The sequence below is a fragment of the Schistocerca piceifrons genome, chromosome X, assembly GCF_021461385.2.
Source record: "Schistocerca piceifrons isolate TAMUIC-IGC-003096 chromosome X, iqSchPice1.1, whole genome shotgun sequence".
NCBI lineage: Eukaryota > Metazoa > Arthropoda > Insecta > Orthoptera > Acrididae > Schistocerca > Schistocerca piceifrons.
Genome location: NC_060149.1, coordinates 864,352,252 through 864,377,852, shown reverse-complemented (window position 1 = coordinate 864,377,852; position 25,601 = coordinate 864,352,252). Strand labels below are relative to the sequence as shown.

Here is a 25,601-nt window from a genome sequence, read left to right as displayed (position 1 = left end):
TCTGAGCCCACTCTCCAGTAGGGAGTGCACACCAGCACTACATACCAACACGACACTACTAGGCTGCTATCGAAGCACTCCTACACCTGTCTGAGCAGTGCAGTGCCTAAGTTCCCAAGCTGAAACAATGCAATACATTGCAGCACTATGCAATGTCCTGAAGCACTTTCAGTTGTTTGTTACATGCAAAGCACAAGATATTAGAGAGAAAATGGCACTAAACATTGATTCGCCAAATCGAAATCCAACCACTTCTGAACTGGTTCAATGAGTTGCAAGCCACTTAGAACCACTAAGGAAGTATATGACACTTAGGAATGCTATTGACTATCCCCCTTCCCCCAAACAACTGCGGGAAAGTGAATTAAATTTACATAAATAATTTAGGAGTAAAGGAGATCACTCATCAAACAGCATTAGCACTGAGTCATCAACAGACTCTTTTGTGTGTGACAGCTGATGACTCAAAGCTTCTGCTATTCATTGAGCGGTTTTGGTTACTCCTAAATTGTGTACATTCTGACATAATTTTCCTCACTATATGAATTACATTTACATAATTTTTAAGTCTACAGATAATCTTTTATAGAAATACAAAAATTATAAACAATAATGAGGACAGACAGCCATTCTCATGCAGTCAATTGATATGTGGTGCACAGACGTGTAATTAGATTCTCTCTCTCTCTCTCTCTCTCTCTCTCTCTCTCTCTCACTCTCTCTCTCTCTCTCAGTACTTTGTAGCTAACAATACTACAGCTTCAGGATATTAAACAAAACCAACCATGGTGACATCTTCATCCTTGTCAGTCATTCAAATGTTATTACAAACCTTTAAAATAAACCACCACCCACATTCTACATACTGAAACTAAAAGAGTACAGAATCAAGAGATGCTGTTTCCACACTATGGTACTATGATAACAAACATCTATAAAAGAAATGTTTTTAATGTACATGCAAACTTACAATGTTATACACAATTTTATTACATGCATCAGTCACAATGTTGTTATCTGAAAGATACAGTAAAAACTAACACACAAAGTTAAAGCCAATCAAGCCACAATCCATAAAAATTCTAAAATGACTGATATATAAGGAAAACACAGATTCTTATACCTAGTATGCTACAGAGCTATCCGTTGAAAACATCAAGAAACTAGTTTTGGAACACGACCTTCAGTTATGTTTGCAGAATGAAATGTCACCATGCAGAGAAAATGTACAATATAATGAATGTTTTTAGTCATACTTACAGAAAATGAATGCTGACTACCAATCACTGATGAGCTGTATTACAAAAAAAAGTCACACAGCATATAACAATCCTCTATTTGTAAAAAATTAAAGTATCTTCAGAATCTTACAAGCAAATATATTCCATAAACTTTAGGCTCGCACTTCAGAATCTTACAAGCAAATATATTTCATTAACTTTAGGCTTGCACAGAGAACTATTTACACAGCAAATTCATATTGCAACCCATGTTTGGAACATATTAAAAAAGAAATCGATACACACTTTAGAAATTTTGCATTATTGTTACAGCAAGTAGTATGAATTCTGGATTAAACTAACACAAATTGAAATTATTCTGCAAATCACAAAAAAGTACAATATGAATCTTGGAAAAGCAATTAATGCATGTCCAGTGACAGTTACAATGATAGCAGTACATCAGTCGCAAATACACACAAAAAGCAATTTCCATCTCCCCCTTTTCTGTAAAACAAATATCCAAAAAATGGGAGAAGTATCACAAAATACCAATGACATAAAATCCTGCTGTCAAAACAAACACAGCAGAAATTTTCTGGTAGTTACTACTTATCAATGTCTCTAATATGAATAACACTTCTGTGATATTCACAGGTCATACCAAAAAAGCATTACAGAGAAAAATAAATGAAAAAGTAATGAAATATACTGATCATGGTGAGACAAAATTTAGAATTTAATTATTACACTGACATATCACTGTATCATAGAATACATTCATTCTTTTCTTTACTTTATTTTTCTTTAAGACTGCAGAGAATGTGAACTATAGAGTGTGGGCAACTTAACCCATTAGTTGTCTCATTTTTACCATGCTGTCAGAAACTAATCTCATGGATGTCTGCATTAATTATCTATATGATCATTTTATTTTACTCTGGTGTTCAATTGACGAAACAACACTTAAATCTGAAACAGTGACGAGTGTCCACTCATTACGAATATTTGTTCCCAAGATGTACAATCTCATCATTTAGTATTGCAGGAACCATGACTGTTTGATGGAGTTCAGAATGAAATACGTTCATCCCACTAATTCACAAAACTGTGCTCATGGACTATTTTATAAAGATAAATAGGAACTAAATACCACAGGTTCTGAGGTACTACAGAGTGTTATTGAGACAACATACAAGTTGTACTTTCATACAAGGATTTATTATTATTACTATTATTTATAATGTGTGATATAAACTCTCACAGAAAAGAGCACAGGAAGATTAGGGTTTAGTGTCATATCAACTCTCACAGGACCAACCTGGGTAATGTGATGGCATTCTATACTTTAGGTAATGTGACTAGTGTAAGTATAAGGATTGGATTTTCAGGGAGAATACGAAAATAATACATAAATTCACTTTTTACTATGAGCACAAGCTATAGTACCAACACATTTCACAAATCATGTGGGGATACTGTCAACAGAGTAGTAAAATAGTTTCAGCTCCATCTGTCAGTACTGCATTAGTCCCTGACAACTGGTGTTAGTGGTGAGTGTCTCAATCCCCCCCACCCACCCAAATCCCTTCCTCTCCTCCTTGCCTCTAGCAGAATGTATGTGGGAAACTCTAATCTTTTCACCTCTTATTGTCACACCATGCATTGCAAACCACATTTTGATTTAATCCTGTCAGAGATTGAGGTGTTATGTCAGTACTTTTTAGTTCAGTTTTCCAAACTAACCTTAAATACTCATTGTACAACACATACCTAACATAACATCTGGGTAATAAGAAGCAATGGATTTCTTGAGATGTACAGCTGAATTCTATAGATTACTCTAAGTTAATGCAAAATGCAACATTTCCGGTAATATTTTTTCTACATTTTCTTATAGTTGTATGAAAAAAAGGTTCATGAATATTTTGAACATTATATTCTATTGGCTTTTAAAGTGAACTCTGACACAAATTTGTGGATTCCTTCGTATGTATGTAAAACACTCTTGACGAAGCACGAGAAAGTATAAAATTAGATGTAAATTCCTGAGATACAAACAAATGCTGTGCACACATAGAATAGACATATTACAATAAACACATCACTTAATAATATAAGTAAATTTGTTTGAAGATCGAATTAAGACTTTTTAAGATTAGTGAGAAAAGGAGTGACAATGTCCATTGGCAGTGGAAATATAATAGTAGAATTCTTCTCAGCTGAAATGGTATTCAGGGTCTGGAGATAACGAAGCTGTAACAAAGACCATAATTATTAATGTAAACAAAAAGGTAATAAACTATCAGAAAAACAAACAAATTAAATTTTTAAAAATATTCTACAAATTGCAGGTGAAACACTGCTCCCTATTATTTCAGTTTTGTGAATACTGCGATATGTATGTACACTGCAGCTTCATATGTAAATAGACATTTGTAGGCTATATGATTTACTTCAGCTCTGCTTAGGCACTGCTCCACAAACTCAGCAGCAGCTCTAAGTAAGTAGGAGCAAAATAAAAGGAAGATCATGAAATGGTGTGGTTTTTGCTTTTTTATTCTTCATTTATCATGAATTCCACGAATCCATATTGTGATAAGCTATAAGAATGGGGAACACATCAGTTTTACAGCTATAGAGACACAACAAATATAATTAAGAAATGTACTGTAGCAGAAATGTAGCACAAATTGGTGAATAATCTTAAATTTTGAAGGCTGAAGCAAAATTAATAAGGTATAACTAGTTTGATGCATGGCCATCCTCTGCAGAAAGCAAATAAATATTTTGTTTTGTGAACAAAAAATGTCTTCTCTTGCTGCACTGTATTTTATTCTCCCAGACATGTTTTGCCTCTTTTCACTTTGAGGCATCATCAGTGGGACCTATAATGATACAGTTATGATACATTTTTGTTTTGCTATGTATTATTCATAGGAATTACTTACAGTACTTTGTGTTTTTAGTTGGCATCAGTGTTTTTGCTCTCATATGTTCATATGCTGGAATTCACACTGGTGCTCTGTTTATGACATGTTAACATGTTTTTAGGGCTGAGACATTTTTCTTCCCACTTTTCATGTTGTTTGCCCTTGTTGTTGTGATGCACTATCAGTCTTCTGTCACTAATACAGACATTTGATTGAAAATTATGACTTCCAGATGGAACTACATTGAGTTCACTTTGGGTCTCATGCTGTTTGGTTTGTTTATGTACATGTTGCCAACCTAACAAAGTATATCCTGAAAACTAATGTCTCTTCATTTTGTCATGTTCATATATATATCTCTGTGTGTGTGTGTGTGTGTGTGTGTGTGTGTGTGTGTGTGTGTGTGTGTGTGTGTGAGAGAGAGAGAGAGAGAGAGAGAGAGAGAGAGAGAGAGAGAGAGTTTGAAAGTTTGTGTGTTCAGCTGATGTGGGATTTCTTTTAAATGTTATGAGGAGAGGTTCATCGACAAATGATTGGAAAGTGGATTGGGTGGTATTATTGCAGTCCTCTGTTGCACTGTTACTCTGTTATTTTATCTATTAGTCGAAACAATGAGTTGTTTGGCACATGTACTTGATCATTTAACTGGGTTTTCTTTTCTATTTTGGTTTTCTGTGTGTGGTAATTTTCTCGCATGGTTAGAAGCTGTTTTTTTATTGTTGATTCTAATTATTTTCATGCCTTCTTCTCTATAGCATTGTTTGGAGTCACAATCTACAGAAAAGAATATTTATGGGGAAAACGAGACAGCTTTAGAAGATATGAGGTGAGCAAGCTTCTTCTCAAACAATCAGCAAAACACCAAGTGCAGACTGATAAGATTTACTCCTGCAGTTTATCTAACTCAGCTCTCTGTAAGCAAATTCACATAAGGGGCAACTTACAGTATCAGCATATTTAGATGCAGCAATGTATCACAGCAGGAAGATTCCCTATTTCTATCTTTTTCAATAGATGAGACAATGATCATGGAAACACTACATCATTCATAAGTACCTAGTACTAGAGGAAACCTAAAAACAATACCACCAACCTGTAAGGCAGCTGGACTTTCAGACATAACATCAGAAGCTTCTTTCAAAGCACGTGAAGCCTTCATTTCTCCTTCTGCAGCTATTACTTTAGCACGAGCCTCTCGTGCAGCCTCTGCTTCAGCTGCCATAGCTCTCTGCAATTGAACTGGTAGTCGTACATCTTTTCTGTAAGTATTAAAAACAAATAAATGAATAACAAATAAAAACATATGATCTGTTATTCTGTAACTCATCCCTGTATAGAAATATAAGTTAGTGGCTGAGAGTGAAAACACAGATTGAGAGAATTCTATCACTTCATTTTTACCATTTTTCTTCTATTTTTGAAAAACAAAATTGAACCTTTCCACTACATGGTGAATGATTTGCCTGGAAAACTTAGGAGTGTTTCACATGACAGGAAACGTTTTTATTAAAACTGCAAAACTGGAATAATGTCAAAATATGTTCATTCAACTTTTGGGACTTATTTATCCTGCACTAACCACTGGTTACAATATTGCACAAAGCAGGTAATTAATCCTAACAAAGTGTTATTTTAACTGCACTCCATAGTACACGATAACACAGACATTAACTCTAGACATAGAAAAGATTCACCATTATGATGATAATTGGATACAAACAGGGAGTACAAATCATTTGATTGTTGTGTTTAATTCAGCTTCCTGATTATTCTAGCTCTTACAAGTTGGCTTCAATACACATGAGACTGCAAAATGTGTAACGTCGCAAACATATAATCTACAGAAATTTTCTTGACCTAAGGAATACATTGATGAATTTTGTTAAGAAATTCACATCAAATGTATACAGCAATGCACATGCATCTGCATGTGCACAAGAAGTATTGATAGTGTATATTAATATTAATTATTAATTACTAATGGGCGAAGTAGCATTAACTCTGTCCTTCTGTTATTTGAACAAGGAGAGAGCAATATTCCGAGCAGAATTTAAGCAAAAACCTCCATATCTATTTGTAAGGTTACTTGCTAATTTGATCTCAACTGTTTCCTTACTAACACTATCCCAATAGCTGGAAGTGCCTGCCATAATCTCAATGTTGTTACAGTGCATATGAGGCCAGGTGCCAATGCATATTGTGTGTGTGTGTGTGTGTGTGTGTGTGTGTGTGTGTGTGTGTGTGTGTGTGTTTTGTTCACACTCAGTACTGGTACTAAAGGGTCCTAATCTTAGATGATGGTTGGAAAACACATTTCACATCATGTTTCCACATAGTACAACAAATCCTGTTGGAAATGATACCTATGCAAGGGTAAAAGGCTGTAGACTTTGGTGTCACCTTATTATTTCCAACACTCACTCACCCAATTGAAGGTTGATGGATGACACAATGCATTGCTGATTTGTCTTTCACTCTAAGAATCCTGGTGATGACTTCAAAGTGGGACAACTCAGCTAACAAACTTTTGGGGTCTCAGATGTTGTGGGCCCTATAAACGAAGGTACAAAAGTACTCCTCCATGCTGCACCGGATTGTGACAAACTATCAGCCTGGAGACACTGATCACCTGGCTATAAATCCATACGCTGCTTGACCATTATGTGCTGGAAGAAACTCAGGTTTCACATAAGATACACTGTTTCTAAACAAGTGACTTTATTGCACAGTTACAGTCACTTACTGAAAGAGATGCACCCACAGAAAGTATGTTTATTGTGATATAACAGTCTGCTTAGAATGAAAATCAAACAGGTAATCATGTCAGTGTTCGTAATGAAATAATTTTTGAAATATCGATAAAACACATTCCTGATTTTGTTGAATCCACATCTGCTGCACTGCTACCTGACAATCTGGCTATCACTGTTTCTCTCATTTATCAGCTGAATTAAACTTTTATTGCCCATAGCTTGTCTAGTGACACGCCACTTAATCCTGTTTAAGACATTTCAGATGTTAAACTTTACAGCCACATAAAGAGGCACATAATTAGTGTAATGGTCTGCAGAAATGTAATGAATCAACTTTCAGGCTAGGAATACCCTTTCCTTGTTGGTTTACCGAGCAAGGTGGTGCAGTGGTTAGCACACTCGAGTTGCATTCGGGAGGGCAATGGTTCAAACCAGGATTCGGGCATCCTGATTTAGGTTTTTTGCAATTTCCCTAGATCACTTCAGGCAAATGCCGGGATGGTTCCTTTGAAAGGGCATGGCCAACTTCCTTCCTCATCCTTTCCTAACGTGATGGGGCCAATGACCTTGTTGTTTGGTCCCCTTCCCCAAATTGACCAGCCAACCAACCAATTCTTGCTGGTTTCACTAAAATACAAGATTCTGGAACCTGAATTCTTACTTAACATTATTTATTACAAATTCTGACAGTAGTGGAGCAGATGTCATAAGAGATGATTTGCATTAGTCTCCACATATACTATGGGGTTGGGTTGTTTGGGGAAGGAGACCAGACAGCGAGGTCATCTGTCTCATTGGATTCGGCAGAGAAGGGGAAGGAAGTCGGCCGTGCCCTTTCAAAGGAACCATCCCGGCATTTGCCTGGAGTGATTTAGGGAAATCACGGAAAACCTAAATCAGGATGCCCGGACGCGGGATTGAACCATCGTCCTCCTGAATGTGAGTCCAGTGTCTAACCACTGCGCCACCTCGCTTGGTCCACATATACTATGAACTGATCAAGATTTCTATACCAACATATGACCAACTTTTTTATAACTTGAATACACAGTATTAATGTTCCACAACAATATTTTTTTAATAGTTCATTATGAACTGGCTTTCATCTTCTTTGGCCATCATCAAATAACTTAGTACTAAACAGATAGTCCACACAAATTCAATAAAAAATCATAGCTATACAAAGATTGCTGTACAAAGACATGTGACATTTTATGACTATATTGACATAGTCATAAAATCTTTGTACAGCTATGAATTCTTGCTGAAGTTGTGTGGACTCTGTTTAGTATTAAGTTATCTCATGGTGGCCTAAAGAATTGAAAGCTGGTTCGTAATGAACTATTAAATAATTATTATTGTGGAACATTAAAATTGTGTATTCATGTTGCTAATATGTCTATGTTCCTCCAAGAACTGTTGGAATGTTCCATAAATATTATTACAAACCTTTATAATAGCAAAAATTCATAAAAACAGAATTTGTTGAAGATATTTAAAGTGCCGTAACTTACATCTCAACACGTTCCACTTTCACACCCCATGGATCTGTAGCCTCATCAAGAGCTGACTGCATTGTATGAGCAATTGCTTCTCGTTCAGACAGTATCTCAGATAGGTTTCTTGTGCCCAGAACATTACGCAATGTTGTTGCAGCAAGCAGGCGAGTAGAATGGCTGTAAATGAAAGCAGTTTAGGTTAAAGTGTTTTCTCGGGCTAGTAGTTAGTTTGTTTTTCTAAGCCCATATGCTAATGACAATGAGAGCATGTCCATATAGCAATAAAAAATTCCCAGTAATCACCTGTATTCCCTCTTATTTATGACAACACAATTAAAATGTTTTGTTTCATTTTTTATAAGAAATATTGTTATTTCCAACTTAGCTGCAATCATTGAATTTCAAGTTGTGCCCATCTGCTGTCTGCATATGTTCAAAACAAAACAATTTTTGTTTCTTATTTATACCATTAACAGCACTTTTTCAATTTCAGTAGAATGTCCTCCCCCTCTTCCCATCATTACAGACTTATCTATTTGACATTCAGTCACTTGTCTTCTATTCAATCTAAATCCATTGGGAGCTCATTGTTTCCCATGTGATGGTGTTAAGTTCATAGTGGACATGAAGCAGCACAGTGCATCCCATTCATGGGCATCATGACCATCAACAGAATGAAGTACTACTACTACTACTACTACTACTACTACTACTACTAATAATAATAATAATAATAATAATAATAATAATAATAATAATAATAATAATAATAATTTTATTGTCTTTAAGCCATTACAGCAATAGACAAAGTCATACATATAATACAATACAGTACAGTACAATACATGCTATAGAAGGACAGAATTGTTAAGAACTTTACAGTTTAATATCACAGGTCATGAAATCCTTTACATTGTAGAATGGGTTTACAACTAAAGTCAAAGTGTTTGTTTGTATTGTTGCTCTGGTAAATTTTGTATACCTTGTGGAAGTTTGTTGAATAATTTGTGGCCCATAATTTCATAACTGTTAACTGATTTTGACAGTCTGTGGTAGGGCATATAGATAGAGCTGTTTGTCCTAGTGCTGTAACAATGTATATTTGCCCTGCGTTTTACTTTAGGTAAGTTCTTTTTTGTGTAGATTAAAACATAATAAATATATAGATTTATTACTGTCATGATTTTTTGTTGAGTAAACAAAGGTTTACAATGAGCCTTGTATGGTGAGCCTGTAATTATCCTAATAGCTTTCTTTTGCAGCAATAGTATATCATGCACACAAGTGGAGTTTCCCCATAAAATAATGCCATAGGATATGATGCTTTGGAAAAATGAGTAGTAAGATACTCTAACATAATTTTTAGGTACACAGTGCATTAATCGCCTTAACAAATAGATTACCCTAGACAATTTACCGCTAATTGTACTAAAACCTACACTGTAAAATTATGAAAAAAAGCAACAACCAGCTACATAAAAGCAGTCTTGATCAATAGGCAAGCATACAAAAGATGTGTGAACAACAGTGTTTGAGTTTTTGACATTGAGTTCTTAATGGATGAAGGCAGACTGCAGTGAAGCCCTACACTACATGGCTACTGCTTGTATTTCCTGATGCTACCTTTTTTTTACAGTTCACCAATGATTTCCCATTATTGTATTGCTTTATAACAACTTAGAATTTCTTAATTTTTACTCTATTTTTTACTTTCTGAGGGAGCAATTTCCCACTGTGAAACAAGTGTCACTTCTGAGGCCCATTTTGCACTATAAAAGAACTTTGTCACATATCTTTTAAAAAATACATTTTATAAAACGTTTAACAGCACTATGTCCTTAATAAAATTAAGAGCAAGGTCTTAGATGTTATAATATATGGGTCTGAGTACTATATCAAGGTATCAAAAATTAATACAAGACATCATATCAAAAACTGGATGAAGACGATGGTGTACCACCTCCAATAAAACCACCCTTAGTAAAGGCACTATGGTCTTGAAACCAACTATGATGTTGATGACAGCTTACTTTTGTTTTAATAACACTATAGTACAATAAACACTTCACAGAAAGTGCAAACTGTCAGTTATTGTAAATCTGGCAAAGTAAAAGTGTAGAATTAAACATCTGAGGATAAATGCTAGCTCAGTTTCAAAACTAAATGAGTACTGAGTGAGGGCCTTGACAACTGCCAACTGTAGAAAATGTTCGATGACTAAATTGTTATAATGTTTTTTAATGAATACTATTATTGCATTTTTTTTTCTTTACTGGAAATATTCAGGTCAACCATAGTTGCAGAGCAACCAATCAGTTCGAAGTGGTGTGCGGTCTACAGCAAAATGCTAGCTGTCATGAGAACTTCTGAAAAACAATTACAGAAATCAAAACATATTTAAAAACAAAAACACAAAGTTTAACCTTCATAGAGATCGTGTCCATCCATTGAAGAAGGAGGGAGGTTGGGAGTGGGGAGAGAATGGTAGAGGGTTGAGTGTTGTCTTCTCTGTAAGGAAATACAATCACAAACCCATTGTCTTCAGGATAAGCACAAAATATATTAATAGAGTCATGTTCTTTCTAATGACTACTAATCTTTAAATCAGAAAGAACAGTTCCCACATTGCCTGCAACTGCAGATTGCCAGTCAAATGCTCGATGCCACTTTCAAATTCCGTAATACAAAACAATAAGACAGTTTGCTGGATATGGAGACACTCACTGCAAAAACAACTATTTCTTTTACTTTTGTGGATTGTGCTGTAAGTTTACAAGTGAACGAAAGCTACTTATACAAGCATAATCTATGGTAATATTCTCACCTAATAAGGCACACAGTTTCAAATGTATCTCAGTTCTTTTTCATGTAGTTTCACTAGATAATAGTTTTCATTGCTCCTTGAGCTAAATTCTAGACAGCTTAATCAGCTTGCAGGAACAGGAGAATGTAGCACCAAGTGTAAGTGTGTGTGTTTCATGCTTTGCTGAACATCTTCATATGTACCATAGATGCAGAGCAACCAGTCAGTTTGATGTGCTGTAGACAGCACACCACTTCGAACTGATTGGTTGCTCTCCAACTATGCTTGATCTGAATATTTCCAGTAAAGAAAAAACAAATGCAATAATAGTATTCATTAAAAAACATTATAACAATTTAGTCATCGAACATTTTCTACAGTTGTCAGTTGTCAAGGTCTCACTCAGTACTCATTTAGTTTTGAAACTGAGCTACAATCAGTCCTCAACTACTACTCTATGTGATTATCTGCTACCTTCTGAATATGTCAATTGCTTGTCTTCAGCCATTCAACTTTTTGCATTTCATTGGGGATTCTCCATCATTGCTCATATTGAACTTCGAAGAAAACAAAACCAAGACAGAAACAAGTGCACCTAGTGTGGGATTTAATTTGGTAAAACCTATACCACAAATGCTTCTTTTAGTGGCTCTAAATTATTGTTACAGAAGATGGGTCTGGAATTCACCTTCTGAAAAAAAGGGTCTCTTTTCTGTTTTTATCCAGTCATGTATCAGCACTGTGTGTTATCAATGACCCTCACTATATTTCTGTGGAAATGTTAGGTGGTTTTAAATTTTATATTAGGACTAAAAACTAGTACATCTGTCAGTTTGTCATCTGTCTGTCTACTTTATCATAATTATTCCAACATAATTATTTAGACTCGAGTAAATAATTTGGGACAGATTTCAGAAGCTGGTATGTTGTTTTACATTTTTTTTATGGCAAGACAACATGTAATCTGCAAAGTAATGAGAAATAGTGAAGTTCTTTTTCTTTTTGCTCAATAAGAATTTTAGTGGAGCTTATTTCTGATATTAATAGTATTTGTTATTATGGAACTCACATAAATTTGTTTTTCTTGAGGAAAGAATTGAATACAAACATTACTACCTGCTCCACCCAGATGAGATCAGATGTGAAAGTCCTCAAGAAATAGCCTCATCACATTGTAATCACAATTTTTTTGTTTGTTTCTACAGACAAGAGTATTCTGTATACTTATAGTCAGTGGAGAGAGGACATATTATTAAAAACTAACCCCATGTGTCCAAAGAAGTTTAGGTGCTCAGTCTCAAATTGTGTCATAATTATTTGTTGAAAGGAATAAGCACAGAATGAGTGAAGAATTTTTTGGGGTTTACAGGTCATAAATTTCAGACATACAGTCGATGGACACTGCGAAAATGCTAGAAAGTCAGTAGTAATGTACCTGATACTTGTTCTCAAGTTCACCATCCTTCCATATCAGTAACACTGATGATATTACAGACTTTTAGGGATGATGGAGAAGAATAAATGTGTCAGTTTGAGGCAAGGGATCTTGTTCCAGAAACGACCAAGTTGAGAGATATATGAAAAAATTATTCTGATACTTCTGACAGTGAACTGATACTGTGAAAAACATGTCTTCTACTGCAAGCTCTTTGGTTTCTATATTTTTGGAGAAGGTAGTAAGGACCAAACCCAGAAAAAAAGTCCAGTATATATGGGTGCTACAATGCATACCTTGAGAGCTATTAGCTCTTGTTCATCTTTGCTACTATGAAACACATCTCTTCTACTGAACAAGTGGCCACAGCTCTTCAGGTATGCATTTAAGAGCCCATGTTTGCTAGACATTTTTTTCTTGTTTTGCTCCATACTATCACCTCTGTAAGTTGGCTGCCATGCAACCATAGCAACACTGTCACAGGTATCAGAACCATTTTCGATTATAAGTTTCAACTTGATCGTTTCCGAACCAGAGTCCCTGACCCCAAATCGATAAATTTACTCTTCTCCATTATCCCTGAAAGTGTCCAATAGCATTATGGAATCAACCTGTACAATGATACTTGCAGTGTATAAGAACAGTTGAGAAGTAATTAATGTACAATTTGAAAAAATAATGGCCATATCTATGCTCCTCAGAAATAGAACACAAACAGAGATACTATACAACAGTCACAAAAATTTAAGCTTTTCTGTTTGGTAAGCAGTTTTTTTCCCTTTTTTATTCTCAGCAGTGTCACATGAATATCACACTCACCTCTCATATGTCCAAAGTTAATTTCTCATTGTTCATACCATGTCTCATATGAGCAGGGATCATTCTACTGTATCTGCAGAAACCCAAATAAGTTGATCTAGGTTAAGTAGTTAAAAAACTGGTTATATAAGGTATATTGTCCAAAATCTTGCCTTACACTTTCAGAAGACAACTGTGTCAGTAGTCCAATAGTGTGTTTACGTAATCTTTTTCCAGAAATACAATTGTAAACATTTAGTTCCGGCTGTTAGAAAGATGTTTGCAGTCAGGGAGCAGTTAAAGTTGTCAATTATTATGGCAGAAGTAGGTTACCAATTAACTTAATAATTTGCACTTGCATCTCATGTCTTGCAGCTGATAAAAGAATTGATTTGATTTCCTGGTGGTTAATAGCTGTGTGAACATGAAAAATAGTTTCTCCGATATTATCGCTAGGCATTACTTACAGTGTTTTTATATTTCACCTACACTGCTCAAACTATTAAACGTAAGACATATATAACAACTATGTTGTGTGCAACCAGTAATGTAATATCGAAGATTTACCAGAGTATCTTGTATAATTCTTTGACTCAGGGTGCTATCTCATGCATTTTTGTTCCCACATATTTTGATGTTCTCAGAATAATACATTCACAGATTTTATAAGTTCTATCAAAAACAAACATACTGTACATTACACTACATTTAACAATGCACACACTCTAGCTAATGTTCACACTAATACCATGTCACCTCTGTTATTACTTTAATCAATGATCTGGATGTACTGTCCTCTTGGAGTACTTTCATGTGCCACTAACATGGATTGAATGTACAGTCAACCTTGGTTTGTGACACATAAGAAAAAATGTTCCCTGTTCAGCACCAAATATGATAATTACTACGTAACAGATGCCCCAGGCTATATGTAATGTTTTACAGGAAGTGGTCACTATTCAGTCTCAGTTTGTTGCAATGTACTTTTCAGTAAAAACTGACAAAGAAAAGAAATCAATCACTGGAAATAAATTTTAGAGTTGTACTAATGTTTCTTCACATAGGAGCAGTCCTTGATATATACTAGAATTTATCTTGATAACAGACTTTACACATACATCCTATAAATTTAACAGTTGGAAAACTTCATAGTCTTTTCCCAGAAAAATCTGACTTTTTGCTAAACTACTGTCAAATGTTTATCATATTTTAATGCCATTCCGATCAACAACATTTTTATGTGAACTTTGATTTATTAAGTTAAAAGGTTCAAAAAGCATGCTTGTACTCCTAAAACACACAGTGCATGAACATTAAACATCAAAAGTTCTACACTTTCTAGTTTCATGCAGAAATATCTTGAGAGCATTCATAATCAAAAATCACTATAGCCAAATGTGTCTCCAGACTGAAGACCAAAACAACAACAACAACAACAAAAACAACAAGAAGTTAAATTCAGCACAGTACTCTCTTTCCATAGGTTTTAGGCACTCACCTGTAATTGTTAACTGAGACGATGGCATTCAAAGGATCATTTACTCTATAATAGACGACAGCATCCACTGTGACAGTCACTGAATCCCTGGTGAGTGCCTGAACCCACATTTTTGAGAATATTACAAGATATACTACATGAGCATATAACATGCAAAGCAAGCAAACATAACCTGAACATTTATATTTACATGTAAATATCAAACAGCTGTGTGATGATTTTTTGTGGCAGTGAAGGTTAAACAAGTAACTTAATTTTATAATTATCTATGAAGACAGATGATCTTAACAGCAAAAATTTTTCCTAGTTTTCGTTCATGCACACATATGTACACATGGTATAAAAATTCTTTTTAATAAACATTTAAGCTATTTTGCATAACAAATCATCAGTTAAATATCTGAAATGTAATTGTAGTTATTATGAAGAAAATGAATCCATGACTTGCATCTGGATTGGTTGCAATCTATAGTACCAGTTCAATTTAATTTTGTTAAATGTAATTTCAACTTAAGGTGCTAATCCGTCCTTTTGTCCTTTTACACATGCTAACACAACTAAGTTCAGCAGGCCATTTAATAGTTTCTGTAAATATAAAAGAGGGTAGAAGTATGGGTGCATAAAAATACTTCCATTAATTGTTACCTACAGTTTAAGAATAGGTGTGATCTACATTCCATAGAACAACACTAAAACAAACTAGATTCCAAATTATATGTTGTATATTCCCTACACTCATTGTAGTAAATGATAGCAAATATATTACGCTCTGTCATACACTTCTACCTTACTTGTATGACAGCTGCTGCATAGAATTAGTTCAGAAAAATGTGTTTTCATAGAACAAAAGCACCTTCTTTGTTCATTTTCAATAGTGGCAAGAGCGATGATACTACAACTTATTCCATGAACTGATGTATTCACAGAACTTAGGCACTTCTGTAATAAAGATGCCATACAATTCCTTAATGTCTTCTAATTTGGTAAGAATTTCTGATAACAATTTATGTTACATTCTTCCCCTAAAATTTCTGTTTGGAATGAAAGATTCAGAAATCTCTAGTGCAGTCATAAATTCTAACCTAAAATTGAAGCTATAATTTCTCTATATCTTTTTTTTTAGTGTCTCTATATGAACCCCCTTCATCTGATGCAATATTAAATATTTGCACACGAAAATACTCATCCCCCACAGCCCTATCTGTATATATTCTTACACAACTTAAAAGGTGTGCACACATGCATGAGCACCGTGAGGAATGTGTCATGAAAGCCTCATCACAAACCAAAATACTGTATCATTTACCAGTGCTGGCAAGAATTTAAATACCAACTGAAAAGTATGCATGCCAAAATGCTGATGATTCCCAGGCTTAGGCTGTGATGCAAACAAATCAGTGACTACAGGCTTCAAACTACAGAAGGAACATAGTGTCATAGTAGAAGTGACACCTGGTGTGATCTTTAGATCAATCTGATTGTAAATACAAAATTATGCAACCAAAAATAAACTAAAGAAGCTTAAAAAGCATTAATGTAGCTATTAAAAATGAGTTGATCAAATATATAATAATTCACAGTAAATGTGTTCCAAGATGCTTTCCTAAGGATACCTGTAATCTTCAACATTGTTGGTGGCCATTGTTGGACTGCTGACACGGTAGAATACAACAGCATCTACATTGACTGTGACTGAGTCACGTGACAGCACCTGAAATCCATTTCTATAATAGCATCTTCTGGAAGGGGGGAAAACCACCCACAACAAACAGAGAAAAGTGAAAAAAAGGGGTGGAGAGAGAGAGAGAGAGAGAGAGAGAGAGAGAGAGAGAGAGAGAGAGAGAGAGAGCAAGGAGGGGGGAGGGAGGGGGGGGGGGGGGATGAGGTATGGGTAAGACATGAAAAGGATGGGAGAGAGATGCTTTAAACTACTCTGTCTCATACTGAACATTCCTTTCCCTCTTCAGTTTTTGAAATCAAGTGAAGAATGTGTTCATACATTACTGCAACAATCTGTTGTACATGCCTGACACTAATTGTAAGTAACTTCCCACAGTGCAATCAATCTTGTCTATAGCATATACAATATAAATATGAAGCTGAATAATTTAAAAAGGAAAGGTGAAATTGGTAGCCATTTCCTTTTATCTTCCAATGAACTTCATTTTTCATTTTAAGATTCATGGTAAATTTCAATTTCTATGCAAGATGGATGCCAAAAACTGCTCTCATTATTCAGGAGAATTATGCATATGTGGGCAGTTAATTTTCATGAGATGAAGATACATCGTTAGTGGCGATAAAACACAGTTTGCTACTATGTATTACATATGTATCCCCCTCCTCCATACACTGTATTTAAAAAGAATATTTTATTCTCATGTTGTTTTCTCTCACATTTTAAAATTTTGCTTGAACCTTCCTGTTCCCCATTTCCAAGCTGTAGCAAAAAGCACTTAGCTGATATTTTCATATTATTGTGTAATTAGCTTTTGTGTAAATGTACCTCTAGGAATGGTAGCATTAGCTCTGCAGTACAGTTCTGATTAAACATAATGCTTAACATATGTGTCCCTCTTGTTTCATAATTTAATCTAATAACACAATTAACTAAGGTCAATTCAGAACTGAATTACTCCAAAAGTAGCACATACAACAGCAAAAATTCACAACAAAAAATTTTAAAAAGTTGGAGAAATAGGCAAAAGACAATGCTTAAGTATGACAACTTTTGATGTGAATAAAACAATATCTAATATACCATCATCAGGGCCTGAAATCTAAAAAAGTGTTGCGGCTACTAACGATATTCGGTATGGCTGCAGAAATTGATATTACTGTAGTACAGCACTGACCAAACCAACAATGCAAAGAAAAAGTATTTGTATAGGTTTCAGTTTCAGCAGCAGAAGTTTTTTTAGTGGTATAGAAATCACAATTATCTTTAAAAAAACCTGTTTACAGTAAACAGTCTTCCTATTTTTTCAGTATTATTTCAAATATTGCAATGACAAAAGACCATCTACATCTATGTCTACATCTACATGGATACTCTGCAAATCACATTTAAGTGCCTGGCAGAGGGTTCATCGAACCACTTTCACAATTCTCTATTATTCCAATCTCGTATAGCACGCAGCAAGAATGAACACCTATATCTTTCTGTACAACCATCCTATACACAACTAACAGCTACAGCCACAGCCACAAAGCAACTGGAAGAATGTATATACTGATCACTCATATAGTAAAATGTTCACATCTTGAAGACAAAAAATGTTATTGTAACCCTCATGAAAAAGATATAGCTCTGATTTACACTGACATAATTTTCATCAATGATATATTCAACACAAATATTTAACATGTGAAAACATATATAAAAATTAACAGCAATTAGTTACTCATTCTATTATTCACATAATCTTTATAAAAAAAGATACAGTAGCCAGTATGAAATGTCCAATCATTGGGAGAAAGCCAATGAATTGCAGTTTTTCCTGAGCTCTCATTTCAGGGATGTGCTGTATTGGGACCTGCAGAGTGGGAGTTGGGGGAAGGGGCAGGAGGAGGAACGCTCAGGGGTATCTGGGGGTTAACATCTAACTGAGGCCATTCAAGACAGAACACTAGCACAGTTGGACAAGGACGAGTGAAGAAAGCTCTGTGGCTAAATAAGGAACTACAATTCGAATCCACTTCAAGTGATTCGCAGATAAATATGAACATCTGAACGAGAATGGTCAGATAGGGATGCAAGTCCTGCTGCTCCAAAATAACAAGAGTAATTGTACCTGTTGATTATTGCAATGCTGCTGATAAAATAAATGGATTCCATGGATTACACCTTGCCCTGTTCAGCCAAAATGTTGAGACTAATTCTATGACAAATCTGTAAATGATGAGTTGCACAGGGGGAGGGGAGCAGTAGGAGCAAGGGGGGATGCATGTCTCATGAAGATATTTTGTTAAAAATCAAAATAATTTACTTTTATCTTGTCACTCACATGTGCACAGAAGTATTTTATTTGTATATTTGAATTATGTTCCAGGGGTTCACTGAATTTCTAGAGATTAAATTTCTGCATTTTGCTCCAGTGCATAGGACTTTCAAACTATTTTGAATTATTTACAGATGTGTTTTCTATCCACGTGCTGCAAGAACTAACATGAAACATAATTCTGTTCACAGCAAATTTTTTGAATTTTATGTTGAAGATCCTTCCCACCTGCTGAGAACAGAAGATCTCATTCCTGGGTCTCAAGCTATGAAGCCTTAATTCAGCTTGCCTTTTTTTAGATGTTATATATTTTAGTGTGACCCTTTTTTAAGTTTGTTTAGCATTTGCACAGGTGTGACAATGCTGGTACTCTTGCTGTTAGTGCAGTTACTTCACGGGCCGACGATGGCTCGACAACAACTGGGTAATGGAACCCTGACGGAGAAAAAAAACTCGCCATGTGATCTAGTCTATGGGAAGCAGAGTGTCCAAATACATGCAGAGATTTGCATAGCAATAATCTCAGTCAGTGGCTGGCATGGACAGTTAACTAAGCACACAACAGTAGCACTCGGCATGAAACACAAGCAGAGGTCCGCAGTACTTGGGTGCAGAGTGAAAGTTGCCTGCTTCACTTACTGACACCGCCAGTAAACACTTCGGTCAGTAGGACTGTCCCAATTATACGATATGTGGGCCCTCCGGAGCAAGTTCCTAGACTACTACACTGCTCCATCCATCTCATCTCGTCTGCCTCCATCGCGATTTCTTCTGGCGGGGATACTAAATTCCTCCCTCAGCTGAAAAGGCGATGGCCAAAAATGGCCATTCTTAGGCCACATCCTCCAGTGCAGAACCTGGGAGGGTGCCAGAGAACTTGACAGCAGACTGACCACCAGAGGAAGAAATGTCGACACTTCTGGCCCCACCAGGAGGGTGGAATGACTCAGAGGTTGCAGCAACGGTGGGCCCACCAGTGTCAGCGGGGACATGTCCCCCTCCAAGATGACAAGTGAGAGGAGGCAGAAGGGGATGGATACAGGTCGAAATTTATGGGCTCCACTTCAGCAGTTGGAGGTGCAAGTCTCACTAGGTAGCGAGGCTGCAGGCAATTGAGGGATGGTGGAGGGAGTGCAGGGGGCAAAACGGAAAGGTTCACTACTGCAAGCGGGAGCCCACCCCTAAAACAACGTCACGAGCAACCCTGGCTCTCAGCCGACCGGAAGGCCGCAGTTGCGGTGCCCCGACAGGGCACAGGTGCAACTGATTTCCATGATGAGTCAGCTGCTCCCCATCAGCATCCACCACAAACTACCAACCTTTGTGGCCCACCATGACACCCAGCTGCCACCCCTGATGCTGGCTTATGGATGACAATTCACCATGTCACCAGACACACTCTTTCATAATTGGTTTGAAGAATATTCTGGACAATGCAAGCGAATAATTTGACCAGATCACCCGACACGAATCTCCTTCAACATCTATGGGTCGTGAACTGGCAACACTTTCACAATTACAGACAGCTATAGAGGCCGCATGACAGAATATTTCTGAAGGAGACTTCCAATGACTTATTGCATAAATTCCACATCAGTTGCTACACAATGCCAAGCAAAAGGAGGTCTGACACAATATTAGGAGGTATCTCATGACTTCTGTCACCTCAGTGCATTACTAGTTGATGGATGCATAGCAGTTTTGACATGTTACTTTTGCATGTTATGACTTGTGGTGCAGCAGAATGAGAGGTACATTGTTTTTATTATAAGTTTTGTCATATTTTTTAATCTATTAATGTATTAGTTATTACTGTACCTTCTTTTACTTCTATTGCAAGCTCTGAAGATGGCTACCATATAGCCAAAACTGGTAATTCTATTTAAAAAGCAGTGCAATCAGACAATTATGTAAAAATTGTGCATATCACAATTGCTCTCCAAATGGTCACTTTATTCCAATTTCAGTTCATAAATAAAAATGCTGACATATGGACAACACAAGCTCTAGACTGAATTCCTTACTGTTCTAAATTTTGTAAAACAAAAGGTCATATTTGCCCTGCTTTCATGAACACAACATCATATCACATCACAAACTGAAGGTCTACACGAGGAATAAATTTCTTTACATAAAAGCCTACTGTTCCCATGTTTCAGTGAAAGGACCAGTAAAATTTCATTGATACCCCCTATGTCTGCTGCTTATAAATAATTTTTTTTGTGTTAACTTACTTCTTACAGTACGTTTTAGTCTTTGAAATAACATGTTTTCCTCAATTAGTGTTTTAGTTTAAATTTTCTCCCAGAAACATAATTGACATATTTTTTTCCAAACATTCACATTACTACCACTGGCAAACAGATGTTGTTATTGGTATGTTAACACCAATGACAGTGCAGTAGGGAAACAGAAAACTTAACTTATTCAAGAAACTATTGGCCCCAAAATAAAATTTTAATACACTCAGTGAGATCTCCTTGAAAACAAGAGCTCACTTTAAAACTTTACCAATTAATTGTGTTTTGTAACAAATATCTGGTTGGAAATGCCACAATTTTACAGATACACTGCACTCACAGAACAATATGTGATGTGCTGCTGCTGCCACTGCCACTGCGACCAACCACCCACCTCCCCACCCTTCACCCTCCCTTACAAAAGCCAAGGTTCCAGTGAGTGACTGTCCTTCCCAGCCTGAGAAATTATTGAGAAAAATTATTTATGAAGTTTTGATATACGTAAATTACAGAGCATGTCTAGAACAAAACTACCAAACAACCTGGATTGCTCTTTAAAGCAGGTGTTTCATGATGTGGGCACTGTCATCATGACAAAGTTAAATGATATGTTCTCGAGTGTCGTAAATCCTTGGGTGTTCTAGGTGGTGGCATATACTTTCAGTAAGTGTAAAAATGGTAATACAAACTCCATGTAAGTCTCAATTGCAAACTCCTGAACTTCAGAAGATGAAGTCTGATGTATCGTATCTGATAACTGAAATGATCAGGGTACACCTGCAATGAAACAGTGTGCAAAGGTTTTGCTTGCAGCAACTGAGAAGTACAAAAGTACTAATTGAACTGAAGCAAATATGGTTTAGTGTGAACTATGAAACAAGTGTTGTATAGCCATACAGAAAGGTAGCTCATTTAAAGTATTTAAAAATGTAGTTTCTCAGGAACAAACCACCAGAGACTATGAGCTGGTTTTACAACACTCAGCCAACATCCCTGAAAAATACTGAAAATTTTGTTGATAGAAATCACTTCTGCTCTGAATAACTAGGGAAATGGGACCATATCAGCACCAAATCGAAATACAGAGTATCAGACTTCATCTTAACTACAGACATACACTGTGTTATGCTACTTACTTTGCTCACATTAGCTTTCCTTATAAATACTATTATTTGCTAGCTCTATATTTAACATACCTCTTGTGGAGGAACATCAAATGAAACAGTCCGTAGATCTACTTTGCAGTACGTATCAATGCATGGTAAGACAAAAAAAATTCCCGGACCACGGGCTCCCCCCTTACGAAGTCTCCCTAAGCGGAAGATAACAGCGCGTTCGTACTCCTGGACCACCTAAAAATTTAAGAGCATTCATAACCCTTTGTTATCTAAATGAAAATAATCTGTCAACCTTAGTTTATTTACAATATTCTTATTCAGTACACAGTAGGAAACAGTAAACTTTAGTTCCATGAACAATTTGTAAAAAAATTAAAGACAGTGGTGACTTCTTACTTCATTTAAGAAATTAAATATAAAAGAACAGTTTATACTACCACTTAACTTAGAAAATTCTACGAGAGTAACACAACTGGAAAACTATAGATAATTAATGCACCATCAACACTACTGATATCACTGGAAGATTATGAAAGTGTGTTGTTACAGAAGAGTCACCAAAATTTGATTTAGATGTTTTTGTTGCCGTCGTCATCGTCGTCTTCAGTCCAAAGACTGGTTTGATGCAGCTCTCCATAGTGCTCTGTTCTGTGAAATCCTCTTCATCTGCAAATAGCTACTGCAACATACATCGTTTCGAACCAGCTTACTGTATTCATCTATTCATCTTTTGGTTTCCCTCTACAGTTTTATCCCACACACTTCCCTCCAATCTTACATTGGTGATCCCTTGGTGTGTTAAGATATATCCCACAATAGATCCCTTCTTTTAGTCAAATTGTGCCACAATTTTTTTTTCTCATCAATTATATTCAGTAGCTCCTCATTGGCTACACTATTTACAATCTAATCTTCAGCATTCATATGTAGCACCACATGTCAAAAGCTTCTATTCTCTCCTTGTGTAAATTGTTTATTGTCCATGTTTCACTTCCATACAAGACTACACTCCAGACAAATACCTTCAGAAAAATACTTCCTAACACTTAGTCTATAATAGATGTTAACAAATTTCTCTTCTTCAGAAATGCATTTCTTGTCACTGCCAGTCTACATTTTACATCCTCTCTTCTTCAGCCATCGTCAGTTATTTTACTACTCAAATAGAAAAACCCATCTACTACTTTTAGTGTCACATTTCCTAATCCAATTCCCCCAGTATCATCTGATTTAATTTGACTACATTCCATTACCCTTTTTACTTTTGTTGGTATTCATCTCATACCCTCCCGTAGAGACACTGTCCATTCCATTCAACTACCTTCCAACTTCACTGCCATCTCTGACAGAATTACAATGTAATTACAATGAAATCCAGACCTTTAGCTGCTTATAGGCATTGATAAATATCAACAGGGACAGTTGAAAATGTGTGCACTGACCGGGACTCAAGCCTAGGATCTCCTGCTTACATGGCAGATCCACCTGAGCCACTGAGGACACAGAGGATAGTGCAACTGCAGGGACTTATCTCTGGCATGCTCCTTGTGAGATCCACATTCCCAACTTACTGTCCACACACTACATTTGTAGTGCCCCTGCCCACTATACTCATTACTCATGGCAGAAAGAACAGATACCATCTTCATATAGAATTACAATGTTGTCAGAAAACCTCAAAGTTTTCATTTCTTTTCCTTAAACTTTAATTCCTTTTCCAAATTTTTCTTTTGTTGCTCAATGTAGCAATTGACCAGCATTGGGGATAGGCTACAATCCTCTCTCACTCCCTTCTCAACCACTGCTAACCTTTCATGCCTATTGCCCTTTGTGACTGCCGTCTGGTTTCTGTATAAATTTTATATAAGCATTTGCTCACTGTATTTTACCCCTGATACCTTCAAATTTTCAAAGGGTGTATTCCAGTCGACATTGTTAAAAGCTTTCCCAAATCTAAAAACGCTAGAAATGGAGGTTTGCCTTTCCTTTTAAGAGAACTCAAAGGGTCAGGTACTGTCTCACATTTTCCTATATTTCTTTGGAACCCAAACTAACCTTCCCCAAGAATGGCTTCTACCATTTTTCCATTCTTCTGTAAATAATTGTAGTTAATATTTTGCAACCATGACTTACTAAACTGATATTTTGGTAATATTCACACCTGCAGCACCTGCTTTCTTTGGAATTAGAATTATTTCATTCTTCTTGAATGTCTGAGGGCATCACACACTTCTCATACATCTTGAATACCAGGTGGAATAGTTTGTTATGGCTGGTTCTCCAAAGGGTATCAGTAGTTATGACTCTGTCAAATTCTTCTTGCAGTGTCATATCTCCTATCTCACCTTCATATATGTCTTCTTCTCATTCTATAAAATGCCTGTAAGTACATTTCCCTTGTACAGACCTTCTATAAACTCTTTCCACCTTTCAGCTTCTTAGCTTAGAGCTGATTTTCCACTTGAGCTCTTGATGTTCATAGAGTTACTTTTCTTTCCTTCAAATGTCTCGTTAATTTCCCTGTAGAGTACCGGTACGTATCTTTCCCCTACTTATATATGCTTCTATATCTTTACATTTGTCCTCTACTCATTCCTGCTTAGTCATTTTGCATTTCTAGTCAGTCTCATGTTTTTAAATGTTTCTATTCCCCTTTTCTTGCTTCATTTGCTGCATTTTTGTATTTTATCCTTTCATCAGTTAAATTCAGTAACTACTGTGCTGTTCAGTGATACAATTCCATGTTTTTTAACTCCTGCCTCCACTATTTCATCTCTCAAAGTTACCCATTCATCTTCTTCTGTATTCCTTTCCTTGTTTCAGTCAATAATTGCCTAATACTCCCTCTGAAACTCTAAACCACCTCTCATTCTTTAAACTTATCCACGTCCCATCTCCTTACTTTCCTTCCTACTAGCAGTTTCTTCTGTTTTAATCTACAGCTTGTAACCAATAAATTATGGTAAGAGTCCACATCTGCTCCTGTAAATGTCTTACAGTTCAAAATCTGGGTCCAAACTCTCTGGATTAATACTATACACTGAGGTGACAAAAGTCATGGGATAGTGATATGCACATACACAGATGGCAGTATATTGTCAACACAAAGGGAATTAACAGACTTTGAACACAGAATGGTAGGTGGAGCTAAACACATGGGATATTCCACTTTGGATATCATTAGGGAATTCAATATTCTGTAATCCACAGTGTACTGAGAATACTACATTTCAGTCACTACTTTTCACCACGGACAACACAGTGGATGATGGCCTTCACTTAACGACCAAGAACAGCGGTGGT

At 36.1% G+C, this 25,601-nt stretch overlaps 1 protein-coding gene across 6 annotated transcripts in view; it reads right to left on the bottom strand.

The window, feature by feature from the left end:
* Window positions 1-933: 933 nt before the first annotated feature.
* The window catches only part of LOC124721157 (band 7 protein AGAP004871-like), a 298,564-nt gene continuing 273,896 nt past the window's right edge, over window positions 934-25,601 (bottom strand). For 5 of the 6 annotated variants that reach the window (XM_047245980.1, XM_047245979.1, XM_047245978.1 and 2 more), the window contains 5 exons: window positions 22,377-22,532; window positions 14,940-15,037; window positions 8,421-8,582; window positions 5,247-5,412; window positions 934-3,476 (listed from right to left, as the gene is read on the bottom strand). In XM_047245980.1, coding sequence (XP_047101936.1) covers window positions 3,363-3,476; window positions 5,247-5,412; window positions 8,421-8,582; window positions 14,940-15,037; window positions 22,377-22,532 — 696 coding nt within the window. In that variant the 3' untranslated portion in view covers window positions 934-3,362. Of the gene's footprint in view, window positions 3,477-5,246; window positions 5,413-8,420; window positions 8,583-14,939; window positions 15,038-16,552; window positions 16,651-22,376; window positions 22,533-25,601 lie in introns of all 6 variants that reach the window. The other variant, XM_047245977.1, reaches the window with a different exon arrangement.